This window comes from Podarcis filfolensis (genome assembly GCF_964270895.1).
Source record: "Podarcis filfolensis genome assembly, chromosome: 16".
NCBI lineage: Eukaryota > Metazoa > Chordata > Lepidosauria > Squamata > Lacertidae > Podarcis > Podarcis filfolensis.
In genome coordinates this window covers 31,238,143-31,259,456 of record NC_139620.1, presented here as the reverse complement: position 1 = coordinate 31,259,456, position 21,314 = coordinate 31,238,143, and the positions used below count along the sequence as shown (strand labels likewise).

The 21,314-nt window shown below is 44.9% G+C and overlaps 1 protein-coding gene and 1 long non-coding RNA gene across 3 annotated transcripts; one reads left to right on the top strand and one right to left on the bottom strand.

Moving 5' to 3' along the window:
- The first annotated feature begins 8,555 nt into the window (after nucleotides 1-8,555).
- On the top strand, nucleotides 8,556-20,971 carry LOC310751338 (uncharacterized protein). 2 transcript variants are annotated; one of them, XM_083590647.1, is made up of 11 exons: nucleotides 8,556-8,693; nucleotides 8,926-8,968; nucleotides 13,935-14,014; nucleotides 14,129-14,160; nucleotides 14,310-14,426; nucleotides 14,596-14,675; nucleotides 14,798-14,906; nucleotides 15,013-15,096; nucleotides 15,331-15,435; nucleotides 15,746-15,797; nucleotides 15,900-20,971. In XM_083590647.1, exons 2-11 carry the CDS (start codon nucleotides 8,958-8,960, stop codon nucleotides 15,923-15,925), a joined length of 696 nt encoding a protein of 231 aa, XP_083446773.1. In that variant the 5' UTR covers nucleotides 8,556-8,693; nucleotides 8,926-8,957; the 3' UTR covers nucleotides 15,926-20,971. The 2 variants fall into 2 exon arrangements, with proteins under 2 accessions (XP_083446773.1, XP_083446772.1); XM_083590646.1 differs by having other exon boundaries at nucleotides 8,557-8,968.
- LOC310751512 lies at nucleotides 9,279-10,579 on the bottom strand. The gene is made up of 2 exons (XR_014542579.1): nucleotides 9,795-10,579; nucleotides 9,279-9,669 (listed from the first exon to the last, which is right to left on the bottom strand). It is a non-coding gene; the product is annotated as an uncharacterized lncRNA (long non-coding RNA).
- Nucleotides 20,972-21,314: the final 343 nt, after the last annotated feature.

The window sequence follows — 21,314 nt, the reverse complement described above, 5'->3', positions numbered from 1 at the left end:
CTCTTTGCTTAAGCTGCCAAAGACCCAGTTTCACCTCTCCAGTAATTCCTCCCTCTTACCAGGTTCGACTTCCACCTGCCACCCAGTTTCACTTTGGCCATTCCTAAGGATTAAAAAAGCAATAAGTCACGGTATTCACAAGCCATTATTTCAGTTCCTTAAGTCTCTTGGCACATAGGAGTACCCAAGGGACTTAGGCCCCATCTGAACTATACATTTAAAGCAGTATCATACCACTTCAAACATCTATGGCTTTTCTCAGAGAATCCTGGGAAATGTAGTTTGTTGATAGTTGATAGGAGTCCCCTGTTGCGCTCACAGAACTACAGTTCCCAGAGTGGTTTAAAAGTCAACCTCTTTCCCCAGGAAACTCTGGGAATTCCCCCCCTCTCTCTCCACCCCTCCCCAAGCGTCTAGAATGGCTCACATTTCTCCGTTTCAACAGAATCTTGAGTGTCAGAGCATGTGCAGAGTTTTTTTTGCAGAAGAGAGGTTCTGAGGGAGCATCGCTGAACTCCTGAGCAAATGTTCCCATGAAGATCTTCCTTCAAAGAGCAACATATATGGGGTTGTCCTCTGGTATCTTCACAGCACACAAGTTCCCAGGTGCTTTAAATGCATAATATGGATGCAGCCAAGCTTCCACTGGAGTTCATGTTTCAAAGCCTCCTTATGGAGGGGATATTTATTTAAGCTTGAAGCTGGGGAGTTAAAGGCAAACTCTTCTCTGTGTGCTGCAATGCTCCGAGGACAAATTCCGTCCTCCCCCACCACAGCACCAGAGTGTTGGACGAGGACCTGGGAGACTTGGGTTCCAATCCCCCACACAGCCATGAAGCTCACTGAGGGACCTTGGACTAGCCAGTATCTCTCAGTCTAAGCTGTTGTTGTGAGGCCAAAGTGTGGAGAGGGAGAACCATTTTCACCACATTGAGCTTCTTGGAAGAAAGGTTGTATATAAATGTAATAATAATAAAAAATTAATAAATAAAAATTGGACTTGGGGAGGTAAAAATCTCACTGGCTGCAATAGGAGTCTGCTTTCAAGCCTAATTGTTTTCAGAGACTATTTTCAGGGGGGTTTCAGGTGAGGAGGGAGGCTGGGCACCCAGGGAGATAAGCCCTCTATGAAGTAGTGGGTGGACATGGCAGACGACACAGAGATTTCTCCAAGTAGTTTTTTATAAGTAAGCTGGAACTGAACAGCAAACAGCTCAGCCGGCCTGCTTTTATAGACAGCCAGCTGTCAATAACAACAGCCCAGGGTATCCTGCCTAAATTAACTTATGTGGACCTGAGTGAAAACTATATACACAATACCCCTGGTGGCCAGGGTGAGAACTTCAATACATAACACCCTCCCCTCTCACCTTACTGCCACCTGGGCTAAGTACAGAGGCATTGGAAAATAATCTTCTGTTTATTTAACACAGCTCAGAACTGTGAATATGTCCACCTTCTCATAAAAACATAAGCAGAACCTGCTGGGTCAGACCAAAGTTGTCCCCCTCCCCGTCCAGCACCCTGGGCCATCCCAAGACATTTTGGCACCTTAGAAGGATCACAAAATGGTACCTGCCTCCCGCCAGGGAAGAGCTGGTGAGTGAAGATCTACATCAGACACAAGGGGGAATAAAGATCTACATCAGTGCCTCCTATTCGCCAAGAGGCCACTGTAGAGTGGCAGCAGCAACGGGCAATGCATTTCTTGGGAGGCTGGATCTGTTGGCCCTGTGAATCCTGCTGCCCAAGGTGGCCGCCTCACCTTGCCTCATGGTTGGGAGTGGACTTTGAAGATGCTCGAACTCAGGACGAAAGGGAAAAACGTGCTACGAGGAAGGTATGCTTGGCAAACCCTCACCGTGATCAACTCGCGCCCAGAAACCTATGTCCCCACTGTGGAAGGATGTGTGGATCCAGAATTGGCCTCCACAGTCACTTACGGAGTCACTGTTAAGACCATGTTCATGGAAGACAATCTTAGTTGGCTACAAGTGGTCGCCAAAGAAGAAGGTCAACCAGATGCACTGGACGCTTAGAGCAACTCATGCATTTTTTAGGAGGTCTTTTCAGATAAACTCTTGATAGAGGGAGTATCAACCATTACAGCACAGAAGAACACGTTCAACGTATATTATTGCTCCAGCTCCACACAGACACAGCTGTTCATTAACCAGGGTCTTATTGAATCATCCACTTAAGTGTGCCAAAGGCAGCACATTACTTACCTGGAAGGGGAGATACCTTGATCGTGGAAGGTTTTCCCAGGCTCATCCTTTACATTTCCCCACTTGTTATTTTCCAGCAATTGGCATTCGGAGGCATGCTGCCTCCTAGCAGCAGAGGTAGGACATTGGCAGCCTTTACCTCTATGAAATTGTCTAGCCCTCTCTTAAAGTTATCCATGTTGGTGGCCATCAATGCCTCTTGTGGGAATGAGTTCCATAGTTTAACTACAGTATGTGCTGTATGCAGAAGTACTTTTCCCCATCTGTCCTGAGTCTTCCAGTATTCAGCTTCATTGAATGTCAACATGTTCTCATAAGCCATCCATGCTTTTTCTTACTCATATTTTATCTAAACTAAAAGAGCCTCAAATATTGTAGGCTTTCCTCTCTTTTTCACCTTTGATCAAACTTTCACACCATGAAGATGATTACAATATATTTAGGGATTCAATACCATCTGTGTTGCTTGATGTTGTGAACAGCCTTTTACTTCTGCTTACATTTGGGGTACAAATGGGGCACAGTTCAAACTCTGCCCTCCTTCCTCTGTAAAAGAAACATATTTAAAACTAGAAGTTAAGATTCATTATTATTATTTTTTGTTCCCAGGATTTAGAGCTAACTTCAAAGCCGCCATGACATTGTAATAATCACATTAGTTGGCAATGTGACAGTTGAGTTTTGGATTTACAGTGGTGCCCCGCAAGACGAATGCCTCGCAAAACGAAAAACGGGCAAGACGAAAGGGTTTTTCGGTTTTTGCGTCGCTTCGCTAGACGATTTTCCCTATGGGCTTGCTTCGCAAGACGAAACGTCTTGCGAGTTCTTGCGAGTTTGTTTCCTTTGTTCCTTTGTTTCCTTGTTTTCTTAAAGCCGCTAAGCCGCTAAGCCGCTAATAGCCGTGCTTCGCAAGACGAAAAATCCGAGGAACGGATTAATTTCGTCTTGCGAGGCACCACTGTACTTTGGGATTGTTTCCCCAACTTAGCAGTGCAATATACTTAAACCAGAAGGTTTTAACTGAAACAAGCATTGTTTCTCTTTCATGTTGTACAGATGCCAGTCCTGGTTGTTTGTGGATCTGTGGGCAGCCATGAAGATTGGAGCATTTCAATTCACGAACATAAAAAGACCCCTGCTGGATCAGACCAAAATGTCCACCTAATTCAAGATCCTATTTCACTCAGTGGCCAAATAGACTTCTCTGGAAGGCCCATGAACAACGCTTGAAGGCAGTAGGCCTCTTCTACTGATGCAGAAGTAGGTAGAAATTCCACTTAGCTAGAGGCCATCAGATGCCCTGCTTGTGGGTTTCCCATTAGCCTCTTTCAGAAACAGGATGCTGGACTAGACAGGCCTTTGGTCTGATCCACCGGGACTCTACTTATGTTCATGTCCGACAGTGACTGATAGACTTAAAATGCCTCTGTGTGGTCCCAATGTGTTTTCCCACATGGAGCTAATTTCAGGCAAGATCTGCTTGACCCGACTCTGCACTGGCTGCCCATTAGTTGCCAGGCCCAATTCAAAGCTGAAGTAGATGATGGGGAGGCAGAGATGTCATGGGTGTCTCCTCCTGCTTCTTCAACAAGCTCCACTCCTACCTTGTCTCCCAGAACCAGAAGAGGGCAGAAATAGGCGGAGCAGTGGAAGACTGCATGCAGGCCCAGTCTCTGATTGCCTGGGAAAAGCCATGGAGGGCTTTTTGTGGGGAGACAGGGGCTTTCGGTCTCGGCAACTGATTCATGGGTTCAGACCTACCAGGGATGAGCTGCTCTGCTCATGCAGCCAAGTCTGTGAAGATTGTGCTTTTGCGAATAGTTAACTTTAACTCTGAATGGTGTGCTTTACTGCCAGCATGCTCCTTGTCACCTATTTGTTTCTTCAAGCACTTTTCTGTACAGCAATATAAGAAATCTTTGTGTGCTATTTTTACCAAATAAATGCATTTTTATGCACACTTTACCTTAGTAAATACATTTTTGTACACATGACTTGGATGGAGAACTGCATTGCAGAATTTTGAGAAGTACAAATTCTGAGAATAGTTTCAGGCCATAAAAAAAATAGAATTAGGGTCCTCCTAAAATGAGAACTGAATAGGATCTCCACCCCCATCCCTTGATGTGCTACTTGATTCTACACATGTTTACGAAGAAATTCATGCTGAAAAGTCTCCAGTGGAAATAAATAGGGCTTAAAAAGGCTTAAATTTGACTGGGTTGTGTGCTTAGTCCCTGTTGAAAAGGGAAATTATTTGCCAGCAAAGCATAAACTTAATCCCAGACTGCTAATGTGGAAAGGTAGCCACCTGCTGGCTCTCTGAGAAATCCACAATATGCCTCTTCGTCTTTGGTTTAGTTTAGAAACGAAGAACTGGAAAGAATGCCTGTTTGATTACTAGGAAAGTTAGATGAATTCAATCTGAGGAACATGCACAGCTGGATACTTCTGACTGAAATCCTGCTAGCAAAATTGAGGGAGGCATAGCCTGCTATAAGCAGATTGCATTTGCCTTGATTCTGCTTGCCCCTCCCCAAAACTTACCTTTGGTCAGCAAGTGGAAGTGGCAGCAGGTCGACAGGCTCATAGAGCATAATTTTCAACTGGCCTTCAGTAGGAAAAGATGTTATGAATTCCAGAAAGTATATTTCTCCTGAGCCAATTCAGGCAGACAGCTGACAGCATGTGACATCGCTTCCAGAACATCAGCACTGGTTGCTTATATCCTACCGGGTCAGTTTCTTGTGTTGATGTACAACCCCCCACCAAAGAACTTGGGTCCAGGATATCTTAAGGGCCACCTGAGCCCTTATATCCCAGCTCAATCATGGAGATCATATGGAGGGGCACTGCCTGTTGTTCCCCGGGGTTACAGACCAGCCTCAGAATCTCTTCCAAAAGAGATCTGACAGGCTTCCTTGCTTTTGACTTTCAAGCTTCTCTTAAATACCCTTTTATTCTGACACGCCTTTGCAATTGTTTAATTTTTATATTTTTATTAGCCAGTCACTTTAATTGTTATTTGTATTTTTTTATAAATTGTGTTTTATGTTTTAACATTGTAGAACTGCCCTGACATTTTATGATATACTGGCACAGAAATACTTATGAATATATCAAATAAATCCCACCCCACCCCTTTTTTTTGGTCCAGCGTCATCCCTGCTTTTAAAAATTTGCTAGTTTGTAGAGGTTAGTGGAGCTTCCGCAGCAATTATTACACAATCCTCTAGGTGTACATTGATGTACAGTGGTATTGTCTCATCAGGTTAAGAAGCATGGATAGGTTTAGAAGTGGGCATTATTATGTTCTTGGTGTAACCTTGCCTCCGTCTGTTACATGGCCACCCCTCCACCTCATTGCCTGTTCTGTGATGGAGCACAGATATGCAGCTGAGCATCACCTGTTGAATCAAAGCCTGCCAGGTAGTTGTTGAAGCCATGGAAAACTTGTAAGAAAAGGAAATGGTCTCAACCTTAGATTAAAGGTCACCTTACATGAACTCCCAGGTGTGTTGTTGCCAGTTTAACTCTGAGCATGTGGCAGCTCCTGATTAAGCTGTCATAACACAAAGATTTGGACTGTTTGGTATGTTAAGACACCATCACAAATTTATGCACAATTTGCCTGTAGGAGTTGCTCACAAACGAAAGGAACTAACTTGCACTGAGTCACCGACTGATGGTCCGTCTAGCTCAGTATTGTCTACTCCAGAGGTGAAGGAAGTTTTAGCTTGAGGGCTTCATTCCTTTCTGGACCATTTTGCAATGAACACATGTCAGGGGTGGATGAGGCCAGAGGTGAAAGTGGGTAGGGCTAAGAATGTAAAATTAACACTTGTACAGTAGGCTACTTTCTACAAACACAGAGCCACTATTACTGGTATATGCCATTCATGTAGGCAAGGATCTGTATGAGAGTTCAAGGACAGATTCTAGCCAGGCAAAAACAGCCAAGGAGGGTCCAAAGTAAGGCTAATGAGGGATGTAAGAGGATGCGACATGGGAAGAGTCCCAAGGCCCAGATGATGATGATAATGATGGTGACATTATTATTATTTATTAGATTTGCTAGTCACTTGTTACCTAAAGGTCTCAAAGTGACTTACAATACTGTTACAAATAAATAGATTATGCCATAACAGATGAAAACTTGGAAGGCTGCATTTGTCTCCCAGGCCTGAGATCCCCCATCCCTCGTCTACACTGCCTGGCAATAGTTCTTTGGGTTTTAGACCCAGGAGGAGGAGGAGGAGGAGTTTGGATTTGATATCCTGCTTATCACTATCCGAAGGAGTCTCAAAGTGGCTAACATTCTCCTTTCCCTTCCTCCCCCACAACAAACACTCTGTGAGGTGAGTGGAGCTGAGAGACTAGCCCAAGATCACCCAGCAGCTGCATGTGGAGACTTAGGGCAGGGGTTCAGCTGCCTTCTAAAGGTTGCATAGTTACTGTACTTGATCTTCTTGGCTCCAGGATCGCACGACTCCATGCCCTCACAACGTTTCTCTGATCAAAACAGGGACATCATACCACACCCTCCAACATTTCTCCGATGGAAATAGGGGCGTCCGAAGGAAAAGTGGGACTTTCCGGGATCAAATCAGAAACCAGATTGGCTTCTGTAAATCCAGGACTGTCCCTGGAAAGTAGAGACACTTGGAGGATCTGTACTCTCTCACACACACCCCTGCAGTGTCAACCAACAATCCACAGCTGAGGGTGTTTCTTAAGATCAGCTGAATTTGTTTTTATTTTAAACCAGAACATATGCCTCAGTTTGTAGAGCACGAGACTCTTAATCCCAGGGTGGAAGCCGTGCCATGTTGGGCAAAAGGATTCCTGCATTTCAGGAGTAGATGACCCTTGTGGTCCTTTCCAACTTTACAAGAGCTGTTTGAAATGCTGCTAAGTTACCCATTCCTGCAAAACTCTGGAATCCACAGCTAAGGGTCAACAGACACTGCTGTCAGTACTGGGATACGAACCATGCTTCCATTCAGAGACCAGAACAGAGGCAGAAGTACGAATGGCTTTCTGCTGTGAATGCCAGCAGGCAGACGCAGCAATACAGAGTTTTGCTGCTTAGCAAGAGATTTGGGGAAGTTGCAACCGTTCTTCACTGTGATCAGATTACACACTGAGTACTCGTCTCCCGTTTACTGTGCAAGCAAGTCAGGCAGGCCATAGCATGAGTACCTGCCAGCCATCTCATCCTAGGTCACCTCCTATGCAGCATCAGGCAGGTGAAGTCACTAACATCCATGTGGGGGGGAATACCTAAGGCAAATTCTGGGACTCCAGAATCCACAGATACCTGCACAGTCTCTAGCTCAGGTGTCGGGAACCTTTGGCCCTCCAGATGTTGCTGAACTCCTGCTTGCTGGAGTTGACAGGAGTTGCAGTCTAGCAAGAGCTGGGGTGGCCAAAGGTTCCCCACACCTCACCAGAGGAAAAGGATTCTGCATATGCTCAGGAGCATATTTGCCCTGCGGTCTTTGAAATGCTACATCCCCCTTGGAGGTCAAGGATTTCTGTGCATGCTCCAGGACACTCAGCCAAGGTGCCAGAATTTTGGTCAGCCAAAAGTTAGCTGCTGCACTCTTGAGACAGAACTTCTGCTGAAATTGCAGATAAATTTGCACTGGCTTCCTCGCCCTTTGAGACTATCTGAGGGGGGGACTGGAACAGGCCTGCCTCTTTGAGGACTTGTTAATTGATTTTAGCACTCCTTTGGAAAGAAGCAGGTATGTGCTCTTTAGGACTGGGCATATTTCCAAATGTGAATTCCGCAGAAAAACAACAGACTGTGAAGCATTCATGTGCCCATGGCTCTGGAATTCATGTGCTCCCATGCCAGAGAGGTTTTATGAGCGAATTTGACGGTTCCTTTCCCCACTTAGGCCGGACAGGTCCACAACGTGCCTGCCTTTAATGTTATGGCCCACCGTTAAACTTGCATGCACCACGAAATGTGCCCCCACATGGAAAGAGCAGGCTGCATTTACCCTTTTCTCTCCCGATTTGTGTTCCACCTGAAAATTATGTGGCAGAAGTTACAAATGCTTGCAAATCCATGCCCTGCTTAATCCACAGAGTGCAGAAGGGTAGTGATATTCTTAAGCCCCCCGCAGCAAACGTAGAAAAAGAGAGCCACCAAGCACCTTAGAAACAAATGGATTTATCGGGGCAGAGCCAGTCGTAGGGCTAGAGAGTTTGGGATCAGAGCATTCTGCAGGTGGAACAGCAGGTGCCTCTGAGTTCTGACAGAGGAGCATCACCACTCAGGAAGGGCCAGGTGGGGCCAGGTCCTGGTGGGGGGGTTGCCACGGTGACAAGGACCCGCCCTCCTTTGTGACATCTCTTGCTTCTCCTTTAAAAGCCACTGACTTGCAGGAGGCCATTGTGGGTTAGTGAGGAGAGCTTAGAGGAGGTGGCAGTTGGTGGTGGCAGTTGGTGAGAGTAAGCGGAGATTTAGTGATTTGTTCTTTTTTCATTTTGTTATTTTGATTTTGATTTCATTTATTACTTTTATTTGATTTATTTGATTTGATCTATTTTGATTTTCTTTTATTCTTTTATTTTAACACTTTTATTTATTTTATTTTATTTTTTGTTCTTTGTTTTAATATTTTAATTTTTTGGTTTTTTTGTGCACACCTGTGCATAGTCTGTATATATTTTTATTTTTTAGATAGAGGAATAGTTAGGGTTTTTGTGGACGACATGGGCAGACTGTGAGTAGCATCCTTTCTCTTCATCTCCGGGGGGTGGGTGAGTGGGTGTGTCACAAACTGGGAGGTTTTTCTGGTGGACACCTGAGTATCAGGTTTGTCCCTGTCCCTCCCTTGACCTCCACCTTACACCCATTCAGTAAAACAAAGAAAAATATATACATGTTCCTGTTTCCCAGCCAAGTTGAGTACCTCCTATTGTCCTGGCCAAGTCCCCAATCCATGTAGGTTGGATCTGTAGCCTTTTTAGCCTTGGGTGAGAAGAGCTTTGCGCCCGGGAAAGGGAAATGGGAGTCAACAGACACTCAAGGAATAGCTTCAGAGAAAAAGCTTTATTCTGCCATCCAGCTGGTAGAAGGAGCAAGTGTGATATAGTCACAAAACAAGCACGAGTTCACAGCCATTTGCACAGAGTATACATTCCCCTTCCAGTTCCCTCCCCTTCTCTTCCTCCTCAAGAGTCCTGCCTCTGAGCATGAACAGAAAGCTCCTGTCTTGGGACTCTTTTGGACTCTTCCCAGGAGAGGGGGATGAGAAGCCATAGCGGGGTGGGTCGAGGAGCCTTGCGGTTCAGCGTGTTCAAGATGTTGCAACTAGAGCGAGATAAGACTCAGTTCTCAGGCTTGCTTGACAGAGTCTATTCATTGGCTTTTTGAAGCTCTCTCGAACTGATAAAAGAGTAACATTTTGCCTTTCAACAGCATCTTGTTGGAAAACAGAGGAAAACTTTAGCTGTGGATTTTTTAGAAGAGGGAAAAGGAATTTTGGACAGTTTGAGGCCTGGTTGCGGGGGGTGACTTTGGGCCTAGGTGGGGTCACCTGTCCTCACCTCCTTCAGATCCACTCTTGTCCTTGAGATGGCTACCTGTCTGGCACTCAGAGACCAGGAGGGCAGTGATGATCACCCCGGCAGAAGGGTTGCTGTGTACGTGGTCTCATGCTTCAGGGATGATGGCTGCCCCTAGCCATGTCCCAAGTGCCTCCTCTGGTCGCCATCTTCCTTCTGAGCAGAAAAGAGTGTTTTAAGGCAGATCAAAGAAAAGGTTTTGCCAAAGAACAATCACTATGGATGAAGAGGTAAAAGAAACAATGGGCAAATGGGCACAAGATATCGGCCATACTATGTATTTAGAACAATGGGAGAAACTCTGTCGCGAGGATATTCGCTTTACCACCTGCTATACGATAAAGGAAAATTTGGTTAAAATGTTTTACAGGTGGTATTTAACACCAGTTAAACTCGCCAAAATTTATAAATTCAAATCCAACCTTTGTTGGAAATGTAACAAAGAACCTGGAATGATAATTCATATGTGGTGGGGTTGCAAGGAAATAAAGAAGTTTTGGGGAATAATACATGAGGAACTTAAGAAAATGCTAAACAAACCCTTGATAAAAAAATCCCAAAGCTTATCTGTTTGGGTTGGTGGGCAAAGCGAATATCCTCGCGACAGAGTTTCTACCATTGTTCTAAATATATAGTATGGCCGATATCTTGTGCCCATTTGACCATTGTTTCTTTTACCTCTTCATCAAATCATAGTCCAATAATAGTGTAAATTTTTGATAATAATTTCCTATTGTTTCGAAATATAATGGTGCTAAATAGCGATTGTTCTTTGGCAAAACCTTTTCTTTGATCTGCCTTAAAGACACTTTTTAATTGGATATATTGCCAATTATCCATCCCATATTGTTTTAATTCTTCATATGTTTTTAATTTTAACTTTCCTTGGTCTTCTTCCAGTATTTGTCTATATGTTGCCTAGCTCGGATTCATATTGTGTTTTTTAACTGCATGGGCTTCTAATGGAGAGATCCATAAAGGGATTTGTGGCTCTAATAGCTGTTTATTCCAAAACTTTAAAACTTTAAAGTTTATTCCAAACTTTAAACAATGAATTTCTGAGTATATGATTTTTGAAGCCATTATGTACCTTAACCTTCTCGTATGCTAGGTAGGCGTGCCATCCATACCTATTGTCAAAACTTTCTAGATTTAAAATACTAGTGTTTTCCAATGTAATCCATTCTTTTAGCCACACCAGACATTCTGCTTCATAATATAATTTTAGATTTCGTAATGCCAGTCCTCCTCTCTCCCTTTTATCTGTTAATAGTTTATACCTTATGCGTGGTTTTTTTGGTTTGCCATATGAATTTTGTTAGATCTTTTCTCCACTCATCAAAACAATTTTCTTTCATTATTATTAGTATTGTTTGTAACAAATATATCATTTGGGTAAAACATTCATTTTAATTATAGATATTCTCCCCATTGATGTCAGCTTTAATCTACTCCAGGTTTCTAGATCTCTTCTAATTTCCTTCCAGGCTTTTTCATAATTGTTTCCAAATAGATTAATATTTTTCATCGTCAATTCTATACCAAAATATTTTGCTTTTGTAACAATTTCCAAACCCAATTTCTCCTGTAGTTCGCTCTTTTCTAATTCCTGTATGTTTTTTACCATAAGTTTTGTTTTTGACATATTTATCTTGAAGCCTGCTACTTTCCCGAACTCATTCATTATCCTCAGTGCTTTCATTAGACTGGTTTCTGGCTCCTCAGGTGCTAATATAATATTGTACGCAAAAGCTCTAATTTTGAAAACATCCTTGCCTCATGTAATTCCCTTTATTTCTTTTTCTTTCTTTATTTCTAAAATCAGGATTTCCAAAGTTAGTATAAAAAGGAACGGTGAAAGCAGGCATCCTTGCCTGGTACCTTTCTCTAGATTTCAAGGATCCGTCTTTTCACCATTTCTTATTAAACATCCCTGCTGGTTTTCATATATTGTGTTTATTGCTCTGCAGTAGTTTTCGCCCAGTCCTACTGCTTCTGCTACTTCCTGAAGGAACGATCTTGATAGGTTATCGAAAGCCTTCTTGGCATCTGTTAGCATAAACGCCGCTTTTTTGTTGGGTCTCATTTCCAAATATTCAATTAGATCAATTACTATTCTCCTATTTGCTTTTATATGCCTATTTGGGAGGAATCCTACTTGGTCTTGGTCTATTACATCCTTTAGGACCGATTTCAGCCTATTTGCTAATATCCCCACGAACAATTTATAATCATTATTTAATAATGATATGGGTCTGTAATTGTTAACTAATTCTCTAGCTGTGCTTTGTTTGTGAATTAATACAATATTGGCTTCTTGCCACAAATTTGGTATTTTTCCTTCTTGCATGATCTCGTTCATTAATTTTTTAAAAGGCATTGTTATAGCGTCTTCTAACCTTTGGTAGTGTATCGCGGATAGTCCATCTGCACCTGGAGCCTTCCCCAGTTTAAGATTGGAAATTGCTTGTTGTATCTCCATTGTTGTTACTGGTGCGTTTAGCTGCTTCCGTTTGTTTTCACCTATTTTTGGGATTTGTTTTCCTTGAAGATATTTTATAATTTGTTGTCGAGTTTCTGCACCTTTTTTATATAGATTGGTGAAGTATTTTACAAAGCATTTATTTATTCCTTCTTCCGTCTCCACTGCTTTTCCTTCATATACTACTTTATTTGTCTTTCCCTGTCTTTTCTTTATCTGCCATGCAAGTAATTTACCTGGTCTGTTTCCAAATTCAAATGATTTTTGTTCATCCATTTTATATTTCTTTCTATTTCATGATTTAAGAGTGTTGAGAGCTGTGTTTGTAATATTTTAATGATTTGGTTTGCGATTTCGTTTTTTGGTGTTTTCGCTAATAATTTTTATTGTTTGCCTATTTCTTCTTGTAAATGCTTGATTTTAGCCTCTCTTATTCTTTTTTGTATTATATTTTGTTTATACAACATGTTTTTAGATTGGCCTTGAGATATTCTTTAAACCTCTTTTGTTGGCCACCAGCATTTCGCCTTCCATTTTTAAGTTTGGAGTAGAGTCGTTGCTTTGGAAGACAATCATCAGGCATCCGAACCACATGACCAGTCCAACGAAGTTGGTGTTGAAGAATCATTGCTTCAACACTGGTGATCTTTGCTTCTTCCAGGACACTGGTGTTAGTTTGCCTGCCTTCCCAAGTGGTGTGTCACATTTTTTGGAGACACCATTGATGGAATCTTTCAAGGAGTTGGAGATGGCGTTTATAAGTGGTCCATGTTTCACAAGTGTACAGCTGGGATGGTAGTTCAAGAGCCTAGACTGAAACTTGAAAGACTAGTTTCAATGGACCAAGAATGCTTTTCATGGCTGGTTCTGACTTTCCCCTTTTCCCAGTGGGAATTCCTACTTGTAGAGCAGAGGCCACGGCTGGTTGGCAGCTGCAGTGCCTGTGTGCTTTGTTCTGTTGTTGTCGTCATTGCTTTGTGCTGGAGGGCACTGTTTCGTGGTGCTCATTGGTTGCTATTGGATATTTGGATAGTCTGAGCTGATTGGTTGAGCGCCTTGCGAGCGAAAGGCTCAGCCTTCATTAGGGCAAATGTTCTACCCTTATTTATGGCAGCCTTTGGAATAGAAAAAGGAAAGGACTGTGTCAGGATGTTTTTTGTGGGGACATTTGCAGACGTGAAGGTGTTGATCTAGGGTACAGTCGGAGTGGGGTATGGTGCCTGCTGGAGGGCGAAACCCCCGCCACCCTTTCCAAAAATTCTGGTAACAATGCTTCATGAAATTTATACACTGCTTGACTTCATGAATGAGGGGGCCAGGCTCTCTGGGCCCTGACATGGCGGTAGCTCTTGAACCCAGAGCACTTGGGACCTCCTTTCTCTCTCTGCCAGCCCTTCATGCTTTGGGCTGCCTCTTTCAGGCTCTGATGATGCCCCTTCAGGTCACTGAACTGCAGAGAGATGGAAGGAATTGGTCAGAGTGCGCTGGCAAGGATCAATTAGGCTCCACATACATATTTCTGTTCTGCCAATTCGGCAGTGGTTCACTGTTTTCTCCAGACTCCCCTCCTCACCCCCAAACAGCCCCCAAGAATTGGGGCTGCCAGCATCTGAGTCACTCTTTCCACTCATCTCTTCTAGGATCAGGTGCTTAAGACGCCTCTTCAGGCGCTGCCACAGGGTGGCCCCCCAGCCAGACACAGAGCAGCCCGTGGCACCAGGTAAGCCAGTGGCCCTCCTTTTTTGGACAGAGGAGGGCAGGGATGGGCATGGGGGGCGACTAGACCAAGGATGCAAAAGAGGACTCACCTCTTCCCATGTCCTTCTGTTTGCAGTTCTGCTGCGGTTCAGCATCCCAGCCCCAGGGGTAAGTATTGGAGAAAACAAGAGCAGGGACTGGATCCCTCAGACCTGCCCCCCGCTGTCCCCCGGACTCTTTGCCCCCCACTCTGCACTCTCAGATGTGGAGAAGTCCTCCCCTCACAAGGAACTGACAGCCTGACTTTTGCATTTCAGCTGCTGGAGGATGAACAGCGCTACATCCTGGGGGTCATCGAGAGCTGCCAGGCAGCGGAGCTCAGGGGGCTCCGATCCCTGAAGTGCTCCAAGGAGGAGACGGCCCATAAAATTCTGGTGAGTGATGGGGGGGGTGAGGGACCCCCACAGGGAGGTGGGGGGAAGGGGTTGTGCATCTGTGGGGAGGAGGACCCTGCCAGCTTAGGGCATGGGGTTGCCATTCCCCTGCAAAGCCAAGCCTGGTGTTTGGGGTCGGAGCTGATTTTCCTCCTCTGTTCTTTTCCAGGACATCTTGGGGCCCTTGGAGCACTTCAGGGATTGCCCCCTGACCCTGGCCCTTGCCTTGGAGGCCCTCCTCCAGCTAAGGTGAGTGGGGTCTTTGGTGTGGATGGGGTTGTGGGTGGGGGGCAGAACTCCAGTGGGAAAGAGCAGGTGGGAGGGAGAAAGGGGCAAGGGAGACTCTAACCCTCTCCCTTTCATTTCTGCAGCACGATGAGGCCCAGATTCACCACTGACATGATCAGTGCCATCCTGCACAGGATGTTGGAGGCTGTACTGAGTGGGGCCAAGGAGGAGAAGGAGGAGGAGAAGAGAGATGTATGTCCTTTGTTTTGACTTCCCTTCACAGGCTCTTTCTTCCTCTTCGACACACCCTTGCAGAATCCAACCCAGCATTCAAACTCTCTCCTCTCTTTTCCCGCAGGAACTGAAGAGGCACTACCGGCTTCTGCTGGGCAGTCTTCTTATGGAGGCACCCAACCCTGGCACCCTCCTCCAGCTTCTCAGTGTAAGTGTCCCTATGGCATCCGGGGTGGTTTTAGGGTTTTTTCCCCTCCCATCCCTTACCCAACGGACTGCCCCATTTCTGGGGCACAGAGCCTGTTTGGCCCCCAATTTGGTCCAAGACCAAAGCTGACAACCCCTCATGGTCCAGAAGTGCCAGGGACTCCGTGGTGGGGGCAGTGGGGGCCGCTTTGGCCCAGATTGGCCCCTGACTCTGAAATGCTCTTTCCTCCTGCAGGACCTCAGAGGATACGCCCTGGGAGAAAGTGGGGAGGCCCAACAACTTGAGGCCAGCAGCATCTCTTTGCTGCTGGCCATTGCCAGGAAATACCCCAAACTCAGAGTAAGTACTTGCCTTCTTCTATTCATTTCTTTGGTTACTTCCATCCCCCCCAAGATCACATCCCCAAGTGATCTTTAGCGCAGATGATGCGGGGTGTGTCCCTGGGGGTCAGGATGAGGCCAGAGGCTTTTCCTGCCCCCTTTCCTGCTGCTGCCCTTCCACCTCTGCCCAGGAGGCTGCAGGGCCCAGGGAGGTCCTCTGGAACAAGGGATTGGGCCCAAGACAGAGGGAGACCCGTCCTTCCTGACTTGGTGTGCTGTTTCTGTGCTCTCTTGCTCCCATCTGACCCCGATTTTTCTTTCCTCTGCAGATGACAGTCGTTCGGCCGGAACTGGCTTACTTCCGCCGGAAGCCAAAAGAAGGTAAGCCCCACACCTTGGAGACAGCGCCCTTTGACTAAAGGCCTGTGGGAAAATCTCATTTTCATTTGCATTTGCATTCTCTTCTCATTCTCTTCCATCCAGATGACATCATCATTGAAGATCTATAGCCGTAACTGTCTGCAGCGACGTTGGAGCGGCTAGGGTCTGAGGATCAGGAAAGCACTCAGCGTCGGCTACTGGAACAGTTTGAACTGCTAGAGGACCACAGTAGGCGACTCACAGAGCGGCTACACCAGTTGCAGAGCCAGGCGGGACCTGAGGGTCAACAGAGGCAGCAGCTAGAAGCCGGTGAGTGCCAGCCAGGACTGTCCAGTCGGACTCTAAAGAGAGAGTCAGGAGAGATCGCTGGAGACCCCACAGAAGGGGCTCAGCAAACACCAGCAGAGATGGCAGATTTCCAGTCTTCCCAAGTTGTAAATATTGGGGGAGGCATCCCTTTTGAACTTCTCTCAGAAAGCAACTGGCTGAGTTGGTCAATAAAAATGCAGCAGTTGTTAAGGAGAGATGGACTATGGGACTGTGTTGAAACTGAGGTTTTGAGATGGGACTCTACTGAGAAAAGACGGCTGGATGAAAGGGCTCGTGCCCAAATTATGCTGTGTTTGAGCAACTCTCAGTTATTGCATGTAGCAAATGCCAGCACAGCGTTTGAGTGCTGGAATTTATTAAGGGCAATGCATGTCAGAGAAACTGCTGGAATTATAATTTCTCTGACCAGAAGGCTGTTCAGGACTGTTATCAAAGAAGGTGAGAGTTTGGCAACTCATCTTCAAACGCTGAAATCTCTGTTTCTTCAACTACAACAGAGAGGTAAGCGTTATGATGAAACTGACCAAACCTACATTATCCTTTCAAGTTTGCCTGAAAGCTGGTTGCCTGTGATTAACAGCATGGAGAGTATGCGTCCCCGAGATCTGACCCTTGAGTATGTGGTTGGAAGATTGACCGAAGAAGCAGAAAGAAGGTCAGATAGACAGGCTGAACTCCAAGAGCGGAGGAGTTACAGCCGAAGGGGCCAGCAGCAGGATCTGCCAATGGGGCAATGCCAAGTTTGGGACTTGGCCATGGCGGTGAGGAGATGCTATAGATGCAGCCAAGCCGGGCATCTCCAACGTCAATGCAGGGCAAGACCTCCAGGAGATGACATGGAGCAGAGACAGCAATCGACGCAGAAATGTAAGCAGAAGGGGTTCTCTTCAGGGAAGAAGAACACGCGTTCTGCTCAACTTGTGTCTGCATTTTTTTGAGAGGAGAGGAAGATACCTCGAGGAACATGGTTGCTGGACTCTGGTAGCAGCAGGATTATCTGCAACAGTTGGGAGGACTTTAAGACCCTGGGGAAGCCAGCTGATGGAAAAGACTCAATCTATCTTGCTGATGGTCATAGAAGCAAGATTGATGGCCAGGGAACATGTTTCCTGCAGTGCTTCAACACTACCAGAGACTCTGTTTGTCAGCAGTTTGGACTATTGTTTACTGTCTGTAAGCTGTTTGATTAATGCAGGGTATAGTGTTAAGTTCACGCAGGATGGTTGTCTGATAAAGAATGGAACTCAGGTATGTGGCCATGCAAAGTTGGAAAATGGGTTATATGTAATGCAGGACAAGTCTGTTAAAGCAGCCCAGGTGGTTCAGGATAATTTGCCAGTTCATAAGGGATGTACATGAACTGCACAGAAAACTGGGTCATGCCAATTTCCATGTGCTTTCAGAGATGCAAAAGGTGTGCAAGAACCTAAAAGTAAATAGCTGTAACTGTTTTCTAGATTGCAATGTATGTAAAATGGCCAAATCTTAGAGGAAGCCTTTGGCTTCTAAAAGTGACAGAGTATCTAAAGAGGTTTTAGAACTTGTCCATTGTGACGTGATAGGCCCTTTTCTACAGAAGACTGAAGGGGGCGCCAGATATGCTTTTCTGGTAATAGATGATAAATCACGTTTTAGTTGGTTGTTTTTGTTAAAGCAGAAATCGGAGTGTTTCCCCACATTCAGAGAATGGGTTGTCCAAGCTGAAAAGCTCTTCGCTCACCCTGTTGTGCAGTTGCAAACAGACAGGGGTGCAGATTTTCTGAACAAACAATTTGGAGCATGGTTGCGACGTAAGGGGATCACTCACCGTTTGACTAACTCTTATAGCCCTGCTGAAAATGGTCTGTGTGAAAGACGTGGGGCTGTAATACAGTCAGTAAAGGATTGCCTGCTAGTGGATGCAGGATTGGGTAACAACCATAGGCTGTGGGGTGAGGCTTTCTTTACAGCAAGCTTTTTGATTAATAGAACCTGGTCTAGCTCTATAAAAGATATTCCTTATCGTGTGTTGTTTGGGAAAGAACCAGAGTGGACAATGCTTCATAACTGGGTTCTTGGGCTCATGTAAATATCCCCAAAGCTCAGCGCCAGAAAGGGGGGGCTAGAGCGCAGAGACTGCGGTTTGTGGGATATCAGCCCTATGGCAAAGGGTGGCGTTTCAATTTATGCCCAGAACGCGTGGTTCTGTCACAAAGCGCAGACTTTGCTGACCAGGACAGATGGACTGCGATCCATGCCAACCCAGATTGCCTACTGCCTCTGCAAGTAAGAGAAGAGGCTTCTTCTCAGCCATTGGCAACACAGGAGCAGGATGAGGAGGCACAGATTTCTCCAAAAGATGTGGCAATAGATAATACTTCTCTAGAGGAAGAGGAAGAAGAGCCAGAGATAAGGGGGGAAGAAGAAGTAGTTGTACCTAGACGCTCCCAGCATTCAAACAAGGGCGTACCTCCTCAGCGTTTGACCCTAGGAGGAGTGAGAATATGCAATGTGAGTTGTGTGGAACCACAAAGTTATAATGAAGTCTTAGACTTACCCCCTGGGGAACGTGCTTTGTGGGAACAAGCTATGAAAGAAGAAATGGACTCTTTTAAACGTAACAAAGTATTTGGTGTCATGCAAGTGGGTTTATAAAAGGAAAACCCTTGCATCTGGGGAACCACGTTTTTGAGCCAGATTAGTAGCCAGAGGGTTCACTCAGATTAAAGGGGAGAGTTATGATGAAGTGTTTTCTCCAACTGTAAAGAGTGAAACTTTTCGTTTAATACTCTCTATTGCTGCTGCAAGACAATTAGCGGTGCACCATTTTGATGTTGATGCTGTATATCTGCATGCAAATTTAGACCATGAAGTGTTAATGAGACAACCCCCTGGGTTTGAAGAGGGGAATGGTGCAGTCTGGCCTTTAAAAAAGGCTCTTTACGGTCTCAAACAAAGTGGAAGGTGTTGGAACCAGTGTTTAAATGAAGCCCTTGTAAAACTTGGTTTTAAAAGGAGTGTGGTTGATCCATGCCTGTACACCAAGGGGACAGGCAACAAATATCTAATGCTCTTAGTCTTTGTTGATGATTTGCTTGTAGCAGGGAGTTCCACAGATGAGATCCAGAAGCTCACAAGTCAACTGGAAAAGAAGTTTAAGCTTAAAGCCTTAGGGCCTGTAAGCAATTACTTGGGAGTAGAAGTAAGTCAGGAAGCTGATGGAAGCTTCCTATTGAGCCAGAAAGAGAACATTCTTCGTTTGATAGAGCAGTTTGGCATGGAAAACTGCAAGCCAGATCAGACTCCCATGACACCAGATTTCCCAAAGACAGTGTGTGATGATGAATTTGATCAGCCTGAGTTGTATCACTCAAAAATAGGATCACTGTTGTAAGCCAGTGGTCAAGGCCAGACATTGCATGTGCTACAAATGTTCTGAGCCAACGTGTATCTAAACCCAGTACTGCCGAGTGGTGTGCTTTGAAAAGGCTTATCGGATATCTAAAGGGGACATTAAATGTATGTTTGAAGATATATAGTACACAAGACGAAAAACTAGAAGTATTTGTTTATGCGGACTGGGGAAGCTGTGTAGCTACTAGAAAATCTACAAGTGGAATGGTTATGATGTCTGTCAATTCCATACTTGGATGGAGGTCAAAGAAACAAGGATTTGTTGCGACCTCATCCTGTGAGGCAGAATATGGGAGCCTGTCGCTAGCATGCAATGAAATCATGTGGTTTATACAGATACTAAAAGCTCTAGATGGTAAAGTAGATTTGCCTATCCAAGTGTATGAAGATAGCCAATCGTACATTGCATTAGCGGGCTCGGAAATAATGAAATCCGCATCAAAACATATTGCTATCCGTCATGCAAATGTTAGAGATTGTGTACAGAATGGGGTAATCAAACTGGAGTATTGTCAATCACAAGATAATATTACTGATTTGTTTACCAAGCCTTTGCCAGCAACATGTCATAATGAATTGATGACAAAACTGGGTTTATGTATATAGTGTACTGTATGTATGTATGTATTTGACCCGCTGGGGTTTTTTGCATTTAAGAAACAGAAGGGGTGTCACAGCTAAAATGGCCGCTGTTTCTTTAATGCTTAAAAAAGCTGGGTCAGCATGAGTCAGCGGTCTGCACCAGATTGTATATATAGAGTGAGAAATGTTAGTTTGGTGTTGGGTTGGTTGGTTAGTTAGTGAAAGCTGGAAGTGTTGAGGTGTGTACAGTTGGTCAGTCGCTTTTGCACAAAGACTTTTAAGAATAAAAGCAGAAAGCACTCTGCAAGGATATTCTTGTGGACTCTTTTATGCCGACAAGGGTCTGAGGAGACAAAGGGAGGTCAGAACCCTTTCCTTTTTTTTTTTTTTTTACAAACACTGACAGGGATCCCATCGGATGGCTTCAGGGGAAGAAAAGGCTCCCAAGTAAACCCTACACAGATGCAGAGTGGAGTCCCTAAGATGGTTGGGTGGCATTTTGCAGGCCTCCTTCTGGCAACTCCAGCAGCCCAGCTGGTGCCTTATGCCTTGCTCTTCTTTCCTCTGGACCACCTCAGGGAGACCGAGGGGGGAGGGTCTTGCTGTCTGGGCACAGGGTTGACACCTTTGTTTTGCAAAAGACAGGACAGGGCAGGGGACAGAGAGAGATCCGAAAATTGTTAATATTATTTTGCCTCAAAAGATCTCACGGAATTTTAGGCTTTTCCATTCCTTAGGATATATGATCTACTCCCTGTGTAACTCCACGTGTCAAGAAGAAAAAGAACTGGAAGAGAATGGAATAAAAATAAATATTTTTAATGGATTATGAATAAATGCACAATAAATTGTTACTGTCTTGAATTTCATTGTCTTATTGTCTTCCATTCATCTGGACACCTTTGTTGTTGCAGCCTGAAATAGAATTAGCATTTTTTGCTGCTGCTGCATCACTCTCAGGTTGACTCATGTTAAGCTTGTGGTCCACTAACATCCCTAGATCCTTTTCCCTACCAGCAAACCAGGTGTCCCTCATCTTATATTGGTGCAGCTGGTTCTTCCTGCCAAAGTGCAGAACCTTAGATTGGCTACAGGTCCTCTTTGCTCACCATCCGGGAGTGACCATGTTGCAGTCAGTCCTGTGGTAGCTCCGTGTGGCAGGAAGAAGAAGAAGAAGAAGAAGAAGAAGAAGAAGAAGAAGGGGAGGAGGAG